The 12721-nt window shown below is 37.4% G+C and overlaps 1 protein-coding gene across 1 annotated transcript in view; it reads right to left on the bottom strand.

The window, feature by feature from the left end:
* Window positions 1-12721, bottom strand: part of cbx6b (chromobox homolog 6b) — a 33368-nt gene that overhangs the window by 513 nt on the left and 20134 nt on the right. The window contains exons 8-10 of the mRNA XM_036590482.1: window positions 8890-9142; window positions 5766-6007; window positions 4603-4782 (exon numbers count right to left, since the gene is read on the bottom strand). Coding sequence (XP_036446375.1) covers window positions 4603-4782; window positions 5766-6007; window positions 8890-9142 — 675 coding nt within the window. The remainder of the gene's footprint in view (window positions 1-4602; window positions 4783-5765; window positions 6008-8889; window positions 9143-12721) is intronic.

Here is a 12721-nt window from a genome sequence, read left to right on the forward strand (position 1 = left end):
ATGCAAGGTCCATTTAGGCATGGCTGGGTGAGTCCTCGCAGAATCCTGACCTCAACCCCATCGAACACCTTTAGGATGAACTAGAATGGAGACTGAGAGCCAGGCCATCTTGTCCAGCGTCAGTGTCTGACCTCACAAATGCTCTTCTGGATAAATGGGCAAAAATTTCCACAGACACACTCCAAAATCAAGAGTGGAAGCTGTTATAGCTGTAAAGGGGGGACAAACTCCAAATTAATCCCTGTGGAATTAGAATGAGGTGTCATAAAAGCTCCTGAAGTCTTAACCAATGGGAGAGCTAGCTTAGCTGCATCTACCTAGATAGCACAGGAAAAAAAATCTTGAACATTTTTTTGAATAGGCACTTCTAAACAAAATTTAACAATGAAATACAGAGTAGTACTACAACCCTGTTCACACAAAAGAAGGGACGCTATGCAAAATGTAAATAAAAACAGAAGGCAATGATGTGCAAATAATTCATTCATCTTCTAAGCTGCTTATTTGCCTGGGTCACAGGGGTGCTGGAGCCTATCCCAGCACTCATTGGGAGGAAGGTCGGAAACACCCTATACAGGTTGCCAGTCCATCGCAGGCAGATATACACATTCACCCACACACTCATACCTAAGAGCAACTTGGTATCTTCAATTGGCCTGACTACATGTCTTTGGACTGTAGGAGGAAACTGGAGCATCCAGAGGAAACCCATGCAGACACGGCGAGAACATGCAAACTCCACACAGAAAGGACTCTGGTTACCTGTCCCAGGAATTGAACCCAGCCTCTTCTTCCTGTGAGGCAACAGCACTACCCACAGTACAAAGACAACATATCAAATGTTGAGACTGAGAAATGTTATTGTTTTTTTTATTATGCTTATGTATTTGATGCCAGCAACATGTTTCAAAATGTTGGGATGGGGCAACAAAAGACCGGTAAAGTTGTGTAATGCTAAAAAAGAAAATATCTTTTGGAACATCTGACAACTATTTAGGTTAATTGGCAACAGGTCAATACCATGATTGAGTATAAAATAGCATCCCAGAGAGTCTGAGTCTTTCTGAAGTAAAGATGGAAAGGGGTCACCACTCTGTGAAAGACTGTGCAGGAAAATAGTGCAACAATTCAAGGATAACATTTCTCAACGTAAAATAGCAAAGACCTTTGCTTTTCATCATCTATCTACGTAATATCATTAAAATTTCAGAGAATCTGGAGAAATCTCTGGATGCAAGGGACAAGGGCAAAAACATACTGGTTGGTTGTGATCTTCAGGCCTCACCGCATGGGCTCAGAAACACTTCTGGAAACAATTATCTGTGAACATAGTTTGTTGCTGCATCCACAGATGCAAGTTAAACCATAGAAAAAAGAAGAAATCATATTTAAAAAGGACCTAGAAACACAGCCGCTTTCTCTGGGCTTGAGCTCATTTATGATGGACTGAAGCGAAATAGAAAAGTGTCCCGTTGTCCAACGAATCAACATTTGAAATTCTTTTTGGAAATCATGGACGCTGCATCCTCTGGGCTACAGAGGAGAGGAACCATCCAGCTTCTTATCAGCGCCCAGTTCAAAAGCCAGCATCCATGCACATGGCATGGGTGACTTGCACATCTGAAGGTACCATTAATGCCGAACGATACATACAGGATTTGGAACAACATATGCTGCCATCCTGATGATGTCTTTTTTCAGGGAAGGCCTTGCTTATTTCAACAAGACAATGCCAGACCACATTCTGTGTGTATTACAACTGCATGGCCCCATTGTAAAAGAGGCTGGGTGCTAAACTGACCTGCCTGCAGTTCCACTTTGATACATTTGGCAACCTATGGAACAAAAATTACGACAAAGGAGACCCTGAACGGTTGAACAGCTGAAATCCTATATAAAGCAAGAACGGGAAAATATTTTACTTTAAAAAGTTGGTCTTCTTATTTCCCAAACACTTGCAGTGTTGCTAAAATAAGAGGTGATGCAGCAGAGTGGTAAATACCTCTGTCTTTTTTCAAACATGTTGCTGGCATCAAATTCAAAATGAACATATATTTTTCAGAAACCATAAAATTTCTCAGTTTTAACATTTGATACGTTGTCTTTGTACTATTTTCAATTAAACATAGGGTTTAAATAATTTGCACATTATTGTATTCTGTTTTTATTTACATTTTGCACAGTGTATCAACTTTTTTGGAAACGTGTTTGTACAATCTTTGCATTTTTTATTTCACAGAAACTATTAGGCCTTCTCTGAAGACCTTAGAAGGCCCTGAGGATTCCCCACTGCATTTAAGCATGCAGTTTGGTAAATCCAGTGTAAAACTAAAGAAGCAGACCTCAGACACCAAACATGTCTTGGCTTGATTGACCACATTTTGAGTAAGGGGGGAAAACTCTTTATATAAGATTTTTGGCTTAATCATTGCTTTAACTCTAAGATAACCTTTTAGTAGACAAAAGGTTGAGTTACTGAGTATTAAAGCAAATAGAAAATGAAGGAGAGAAATTCTGATTAAAACTAAAGTGCACACGTTTCTCTGAATTCCTGGTAATGAGATATTTTCTGAATAAATTACATGGCCTTTTCTGGTGGATTTCTGGGAATATTCCCTTTTTTATTTCCCACTATGTGACTTTATCCCATAGGCCAGTAGTCATTAAAGTCCTGGCTTAAAAGCACAACCCCAATAAAAGCAGGAAAAGCTCAGCAATGCTGGACGGACTAAGGGAAGTCTTTAATGAAAGAATGAGGAAAGAGGAGTTTAATGAGGGAGGGATAAAGATAAGATGAGAGATGCACAAGGGAAGGGTGTGTGGATAGAGGGCTGAAGAGAGTTAATCAGGTTTACAGAAGCCCCGAGGTATTCCCATTCAAATTGGTTTTTGCTAGTGCAGAAACAGCAGCCTTTCACCAACTCTAATGCCAAAAGACTAACTTACTGCACTCTGTATCTGATTGAAAAAACAAAGGCAGAAACACGCTTTGTTCTCTTTTAATAAATTTAGTACAAATCTTGAGGCATCCAGTGTCAATTTAGACTTATTTTTCCATTTTTCATTGAGTTATGTATATCATTTATTAATTCAGTCTAGCAAGGCACTGGTCCCATATTGTGGAAATACTCTGCTGTGCAATTTCACTGCTATAGCATCACATATTGACACATATTGCACATTTAGTTTTGCTATTAAGAATTATGTAGATATATAATTATGCTCTTTGGGACAATATATATATACACCAATCAGGCATAACATTATGACCACCTCCTTGTTTCTATGCTCATTGTCCATTTTATCAGCTCCACTTACTATATAGGTGCACTTTGCAGTTCTCCAATTACAGACTGTAGTCCATCTGTTTCTCTACATACTTTGTTAGCCCCCTTTTACCCTGTTCTTCAGTGGTCAGGACCCCCATGGACCCTTACAGAGCAGGTACTATTTGGGTGGTGGATCATTCTCAGCACTGCAGTAACACTGACATGGTGGTGGTGTGTTAGTGTGTGTTGTGCCGGTACGAGTGGATCAGACACAGCAGTGCTGCTGGAGTTTTTAAACAGTGGGTCAACTCACTGTCCACTCTATTAGACACTCCTACCTTGTCAGTTCACCTTGTAGATGTAAAGTCAGAGACGATAGCTCATCTGCTGCTGCACACTTTGTGTTGGTCATCCTCCAGTCCTTTATCAGTGGTCACAGGACGCTGCCCACAGGACGCTGTTGCCTGGATATTTTTGGTTGGTGGACTATTCTCAGTCCAGCAGTGACACTGAAGTGTTTAAAAACTCCAGCAGCACTGCTGTGTCTGATCCACTCAGACCAGCGCAACACACACTAACACACCACCACCACATCAGTGTTACTGCAGTGCTGAGAATGATTCACCACCCAAATAGTACCTGCTCTGTGAGGGTCCATGGGGATCCTGACCACTGAAGAACAGGGTAAAAGGGGGCTAACAAAGTATGCAGAGAAACAGATGGACTATAGTCCATTATTGTAGAACTACAAAGTGCACCTATATAGCAAGTGGAGCTGATAAAATGGACAATGAGCGTAGAAACAAGGAGGTCATAATGTTATGCCTGATCGGTGTATATATATATACACACACACACACACACAAACACACATACACACACATATATATATATATATATATATATATATATGTATACACATTCCACAAACTATTTATTTGGGCAGTAAGCATGTATTTTCTGAGAAAAACATCTATATTACAGAAATTTGAAATCATGGAGAAATCTTTGAACCACATACTCTGAAAACAAGAAATCTTCAAAAATTCTTTGAAAATAAGAAAATAAGAAAAAACTATTTGATTAGGTGCCTAGGGCTTTTGCACGGTACTGTATTTTTTTCTTTGGTACGCATGACCTTTGACTGGAGGAAAAAGCTCTCTTTTTAAATGCCGTTAAGTTTCATATATATATATATATATATATATATCACATGTAACTTGGCATTTTGTATTAAATCTGCATGCAGTGCGGAAGTGCAGCCAATTGAGCAATTCTGAGCCACCACACTGAAAATCTGGACACCCAGAGCCCGAGCCAGAGTATGACTCACCTGTTCCTGGCCCAGGACAAGTGTTCCTCCAGGCCGGATGGAGTGGCGGGTTGCCAGGTCCTTTCCCTCACCTTTCAGCTTGCCTCCTAGGTAGGCGTGCCACACCCCAGCTCTCCTGTTCCAACTGATGCACACATGCTGCCACACACCAACCGTCAGGTTCAGAGTGAACTGCGCCACCTTCCGGAGGGAGGAACAAAACTCTTAAAAAGTAGCTTCACTGAAATGAAATATTTCGCTGGCACAGTGTTTCTCTGAGATCGCTTCAAGGAGCGCATCCCTACGGCTGCATAAATGCCTGCATATTAAACCATCATAACCAAAGCCTATGGGGAAGAGACTGAATCACATTAATACTAAATCTCATGAGTGCCCATTATGTTACTATTTTGAGGAAACACAGCCTCCAGGAAGCACTTACCACCGGAGTCCTGTCAACACCATGCTGAGACGCAACTACCCATTTAAAATGTGGCAACAATAGCAAGGAAGTCAAAAATCCAACAGAGACAGAAAAGAAAAGAGAAAGAATCTTTGTAATAGAAAATTAAATTTTACTCACATTTTTAAATAGAATTTTTGTAGTATGTAAATAATACTTTAAATGCCAAATATACCACACGCTCCATAGTCTGATCTGTATATGGAAAATAAGCCATTTTTTTCTTTTTACCATCCAAAAAGATCAGTGAAGCTACATGTGTCTTCTGAGTTTTTATATGTAATGTTAATAATAATAATAATAATATGAAATATGTAAAAAAAAAACAGGTTTTATATAAATATGAAAAAAACAAGTTTTCTTGGGGACCAATTCTACTTACAGCACCCTCCAAGTACTATGAATGGAAAAAAAAACTCCATTTTAGGCCAAAACTTAATTTCAAACCAATCATAAAACAATGACTCAGACATCAGGCAGCGTATTCTGAATGAGTTCATGTAATAACGTTCTGTGAGGGAGCTTTTAGAGGCATTAAACCTTACCTCTTACTGATTCAATCATTCAGAAATTTTGAAAAACCAGTGGAATTTCCCTTTAATGTACTCAAATATGGCCTAGCCTACCAGATATATTTTCTGAACTGATACAAAAACTACAAAAGTGGTTATAGATAACCACTGTCATTTTCAGGGTTTCACAGCAGCGTCATGGTGTGTACCTCATTGTTGATGATGAACTCAATGGGGCCATGCACCAGCTGCTGCAGCACCAGCTCATGACTCTGCTCTGACACGGCGTAAGAAACTGCAGTTCCCAGGATGCTCTGCGCAGGTCTTAGCCATATGCAGAGGGTGAGGGCGTGGAGGGCAGGGATGGAGTGCTTCACCACAGCATACATGGAGCTGCTCCTCATAGGAAACGAAAGCCTATAACCCTCCGGAAACTTGTTCTCAGACAGACCTGCCGCAGAGACACATGCAGATATATTCAGGAAAGTTCAGATACACAGTTATATGCAAAAGTTTGAACACCCCTGGTCAAATTACGTTTTCTTGATTTTCTAAGTGAAGTTTACACAGAGAACAGTTTTAGGGCACATTTTTTTTGTTTGCTAAGTTTAATTGGAAAGATACAAAACAAAAATGTACCACTTATGTACAGGCCACATTTTATGCTTTATTTATTTATTTTTTATTATATTGTTTGGAAAATGGTTTTATTCTTATAGCACCAAAAGAGTTCTTCTATTATTTCAAGCTTGATATCGTAACGGTAGAAGAACCCTTTTTGGTGCTATGTAGAACCATTTTGAAAAAGGCTCTATTTAGAACCATATGCAACACACTCTCCATCAGTCTGAAAAACCAATTCACCATGCATTCTAAGATGTTAGACAGGAAGGAGTACGAGCTTCAGAAATGGTCCCTCTTGCACACTTTAGATAATTCATAACTTCACTTAAATTATGGTCATTAATAATGTGATATGTTAAAGCTTGTATCATGCTTCCAAAAGCTTTGCACGTGGCTTTAGTAAAACACCTACTCAGATATAAATAGATAGATATAACATAAAATTCTACATATTATATTAAAAATAAGAGAGAAACAAACTCTAAAAGGACTTTAAGAATATGGCTCCTAAACAAATATTGAAAGGAAGCACTAAGTTCAATATGCATTTTTACATTTAATGTTCTTTAAATTATGAGTGTAACAGTAAATCAAACTCCTCAGCTAACACCCAGCACAGACCCCTGTAACTCATACCATTGTTTCTAAACAGTCCTGTAATTTTTAATGCATGTGGTTTACATTCACCACTTGCAATCGTATACATCAATTCTTCCCTTAGAGATTTAGCTTGCATTACAAAGAATGACAGACAGGCATCTCACTTGTTTAGTCTTACATAAGCTTGCATAGTTTTTAAGGTTTTAAGTCAAACCTGATGAAATCCTTGGTTTATTGGAGCAACAATACACCATGATACCCCTCTAATATTCTGATAAGTGCACGATATACTATCCAGTCTGTCCCAAAACCTCACTGAAATCAACCAAATCAGTGCTTGATGAACAGAAGGCATGTAGAAGGGGTGAAATGGAGAGAGAGAGGTATTGGATCGTCTATTTATAGCCCCTCAGTGGGCGGCTAAATATTGAACAGTTCTGCATAATTGATCCAACGCGTTAAAGTAGTAATGTGTTTTCCTTCAAAATCCACTTTTTAATTCACCTTTTAACTCAAAACAGTCCTTACCGACTTTATAAGGGCCTCAGAAAGATTCTTTAGAAAATCTCCCCCGCTTTCCCACTCTATTTTCGGCTTAGGTTCTCCCACCTTCACACTTCGCCTTGTTATTTTTCTCAACTTCACATAAGCTGTTGATGATGATTTTTTTAGTGCTGGGCGTTTTAATATACAATAGTTACATTTACTCAAGTACAAGTCAAGAGCAAACTATGATGAATTTGAACTTTTCTAAATGTTGTCAAATGAAACGTTTTGCTCAAGTATATTTGTGTGGGATGGAGACTCTGCTTACTTCTACAGTTTTATCATTAATGTTTAGTTATAAATGGCTTTTTTGTGTTACATTTTTTTATGTTGGTGACAGTGTATGTACTGCTTTGTGATTGGTCACACTGACTTTTTCAGTTTAATTATTTTAGACCAAAAGTAGAAGAACAGCTCCAAACAAACTTTTAGGGATGAACGATAATATCAGAATCGTATCAGTCTCGGCATGTAATTCCTTAAAAAAATAGGCATGTATACCAATGTCTACACACCTATATTTGACCGATATTTCAAACCGCTATTTGATGACATTTATTGTGAAGAGCAGCATCCTTTTTTTCAGAATTCAGGAGTTTACATGTGTTTAAATATATTTATATATTTATATATACTTATATGTATATATTTACATATATTTAGAGAAAAGGAAGATTTTTTTCACCAATGATGCAAGTTTTATTTTACTCTCTATGGCCAGGGCCCACTGACAGGCCCAAAGTTTATTACACACTTCTATAACAGTGGATACAAGGATAGCTCAGCCAGTTTGCACTGAAGTCCATGTAGTTGCTGAACAATAAGCCTTAGTATGTAATAAGCCTGGGTTTTTTTAAAGGGGTTCAAATATTCTTTATTACTATACTTACCAATACTTTTGCCCTATTTACTGTTCAAAGAATATTCTTAAATTAAAACACATTTGTAGGAACGGCTTCTATTAGATAGATGGTGAGATTTTTTTTTTATATTTTTGAGGATCATTTGAATTGTGTTTTTTATGTAATGTAATTGTTTTTGAGGAGTGCCAATAATTCTGGGGCTGACGACATGAAAAATATATACTCTTGAGTACTTTTACTTCTGAGTTTTTGACCTTGTAATTTTGTACTTTAACTTTTCATTTCTTTACGGAAAGGTGCTTTTACTTCTACTTACAGGTTTAGATAACTCTGCCCACCAAACAGTATAAGATGATATTTATGTTAGCATTAAAAAAGTCTATAAAGCCGTCCTGAGTTCTGCTACACTGTGCTAAAAGAATATCTTACAAGCCTGATGCAGCTTGTTTTGATGGACTGTTTTGTTTTCTTCCTTTAAAACAACACCAAATAGAGTCTTAAATAGTGTCTTTCTACCAGCGAGGCAACAGGAGCACCAATATGAATAGAATATTATTTTGGATATAATGCTTGTTGTCTATCAATAAAACTAAGAACTAAAAATCAGTATTAATGTGTGACACCAACACTGTACATCTCCCAGCACTAGTTTTACTAATTCATCCATGCATCTATCCTCTTAACCATCTCTCTCTTTTACCTTGCTCAAGGCTACTGATGCGCTGGTGGACAGCGTCCAGTCCTTGGTCAATGTGCTCCTGATGTTTCTGTGTCTCTTTGCGCAGGGCTTTCCTTTCCTCTTCCAACATCTTCATCTTTCTCTTCAGCTCTCCCTCCAGATCCTCCACTTTCCTCTGTACCACTGCGCCCTGACCCTTAGTGCCACTCTGGACCCTGCCTGCACTTTTCTGTCCTGTCTCCGTGTGGTTGTGAGCCAAAGGGGCCATTTCTGACTGCAAACAAAAGAACAGACTATGGTTATTGTTATTGTGTGTAACATTACTGAGCTTCAGGAAAAGCTATGAAAGATTAAAGAAATGGTTTGGCAAAAATCACATTTACTCATTTTTACTAAAGTGAACATCAGCCAAGACACGTTTGACGTCTGAAGCTTTTACAAGACGCTAGTGTCATAGAAATATATTCTGTACCAAATAGAAGTGTACAAACTACATGCCTAAATCATCACATGCTCACCTCAAACCACATCAGTTTGTTCAGTAATCTAAAATAGACTTGCTTATGCGGTTTCTGACACTGTATGGCATACTGCTGTCTATCAAAATGGAAAAAAAGTATGAATAATTCAGGTTACAACAGTGACTTTTGCAAGCTGTTTTTTAGCTATATGACATACTTTTGTCGATGTCATACAGTGAAACCACATAAGCAGATCAGTTTTAGTTTAGAGTAAGTCTGTGATGATTTAGGCATGCAGTGTACATGATGCTAATTTAAGGGGTATTATTAGCTACCATTAAGTGTTAGCTATTAGCCACATAGCTCCACTGCAAAAATAAAGAAGCAAACTTCACCAAACTTCAGACATCAAACTTTTTTTTATTTGAGGTGAGGAGAAAGTTGTGTAGATTTTATTTTTTGTGCCAGACTTTTCTTCTTTTGTCAAGTCAGTGTAGTTTCACCATCGCTATTAAGACAACATAATCTGTGGCTTTGTGGATGGTCACTTGTTATTTTCAGTCACGGCATGATACCACGTTTTCTTTTGAAACCTGAGTGTCGTCCGATACTGATACCAAATTTCATCTTTAAAATGAGCTATTTTTAATTGAAGCACTTCACTTAAGATGATCACGTAAAGCAATCATAATCAAACTACTCAGATACTCTACAACCCCACAGGAAGAAATACTAAGCTAACAACATTGCATCACAGTGTGAGTGAGTGCTTTTTCAGGGCAGATTTGTTAGAGTATTGGTTCAAATGTATTATTTTTTCCCTTCAATATCTGATACAGTATTTCATCATTGTCCATAAAATTACAGTTTCCACAGTGATGACTTTACAGCAGAAGGCAAAAACATTCTTAACTTTTAATTTAAGTTAATGTAAAGACATTTCTATTGGTTCATTCATCATGACATTTGTGTATGTAAATGACAGCTGCTGTGTTCCAATGAGAGAGGTAAAAATTTAGGTACATGTTTTTCTTCGGGCAGCGATGTTTTTCTTCTTATATCGGTCTAATATCGATACATGATACCGTTTTGCTGCCATCTTTAATTTCAGAATTTTCAATTAAAAAGAGTTATATTGTCTTCATCTGAACTTGTTGCCTTCGCTGTTATGGAAGAGAGCGGAATCTGCATACGCAGCTCCAACCATGCTGCAACATCAGTTTGGATTTATGACAACGAAAAACCACCATTACCCCACACTGCAGCAGCTAAGCCATTAAATTACATTTCATCTCCTCAAAGCTCAGAACCATAATGTGTTTTGCAACTGCAACCCCCCCTTCCACGTGATCACGCACACTGTGGTCGTGGATCATTGTGATAAAGGACGCTACCTGTCATTACAGCATTACAGTATTGATGCTGGTGTTGGCTTTGCCTCCATGCTTCTGTGCAATCATGACATTTTATTGATGCTCCATCGAGGGTTCTTCATTAATGTAGAGGAAGCTCTACATTATTGATCTCTAGCAAGGCTTTAATCACGCAAGCAGTGCCCTAGCACTGCAGTGTGGTGATAAAACACTGAAACGGCAATGATGTCTCCATCTGAAGCCAATGAAGGCTGCAGAAGTGTAAATCTCTCTCTGCTCTCTGCTGTGTGCTCCGTGATCGGGGCGAGAATGAGCTTGAGTCAGCAGGGAGCTGAACTTTACATCCCCTTTATAACCATCCTTGCTGCTAATCACACACACAGGGTCTATTAATGTAAACTCATTTTGAGAATGAACACTCTGTGACTTGTCTGTTTTAATATTATATAGCTAAAAGATAGAAGTGCATTCAATTTTGAATATTATACAGATAAAGACTGCATCCAGTTTTATATTGTACAGATAAACTGCTTTTAGTTCCCAGACTAAATACAGTTCCCAATTTGTAATTCACAACTGGCACTGCAATTTAATCTAAGACTACACTGTAAAAAGAAGTATTTTTTTTTTACTGTAAATATACTTTATTTATAAAAAACTTATTAAAGGTTAAATGCATGCAAATAAACTGTATTCTAACACTGCTGCTGTTAATTTATAGAAATAGAACGTAAGTTCACAAAAAAAAACGCATGTCAAAAGACATTGCCTTTATTTGACAGACATTTGCATTTATTTTATGGGTTTTTACTGGTACCATTACGGTAAAATACAGTATGTTAGAATGACTAGTTAAACTAGTAAACTGTTGATTTACAACGAAAGCTACTACTTGTAAGAAATCAATTGACTGAATTTTACAGACTTTTACCATCATTGAGAAAACAATGCTTTTCTGTTGATTAACAAATTTTGTCTCATACCCCTGCTGTTGGACTCACCATTTTGTACTTTTTTTTTTTGATTTTTTAAAATATTTTTTAATGTATTTATTTATTTTACAGTGTACACTTAATCTGTGTGCAGGAAAACATCCTATAAGGAGTATAATTTGTATCAGTTTGTAATGTTATTCACAAAAAAGAGTAGGATATAACAACATTCACTGAATAATTCCCCAGTCAGCCCATTCAGTCCATATTTGACCAAACCTGTTGTTATCTAAGACCTTATCTTTAATATTACTCTCCAACAAATAGCCTATTGAAGCCACAAAGTTTTACCATATTAATTTCATTTGCATGTACATTTTCCATCCAATTTGATGACATAATCCCAATTTAAACCCAATTTATTTGTATTTATCTAATAAATTTGGATCAATTTACTGCATTTCTTTAAAATGCCTCATTTAAAATATTTGCTCAGTATTTATGAGAGCCAGGAATCTTTTTCTTTTTTCTTTTGAGTCGCTTATAATGCCATTTGTTCACAGTTTTCTTCCAGCCAGGCTCCTCCTGGCAACAAAAAGTGATTAAACACCCTGCTGTCCTGCTTGAGAGTTGGATACACTTAGGGCGAATTCCCTAGACATGGATTAGGTCTAATCCCAGGAAAAAATGCAATGTTAATGGAGAAAAACCAGGCTTAATTCATCAACTCTTTCAGAAGAGGTGCGCAATATGAAGATGTTTTATCATTATTGTGATACATTACAGGTAATTTCACTGAAAGAAAGCATAATTAGTCCTGTTTAAGTGAATTTAGTGCATGCAGAATGTTGATTAAAAACAATAAACCTAATGTACTTACAGCAGTTTATAAATGTGGAAATACTGGTGGATTGTGTTAGTTAAAATGTGAAGTATTGTGATATAGTTTTCACTCCTACCTCACAGTGCTGTACATTATTGGATTAGCATCTACAGTGTTGAATTCACAGTGCCCATTAGTGAGCAGCAGGACTTCTATAAATCCTGTAGATGCTAGCTGAGCACTGCTGGATGTCAATTCTGCACT

Source organism: Colossoma macropomum, unplaced genomic scaffold (assembly GCF_904425465.1).
Source record: "Colossoma macropomum unplaced genomic scaffold, Colossoma_macropomum, whole genome shotgun sequence".
Lineage (NCBI taxonomy): Eukaryota > Metazoa > Chordata > Actinopteri > Characiformes > Serrasalmidae > Colossoma > Colossoma macropomum.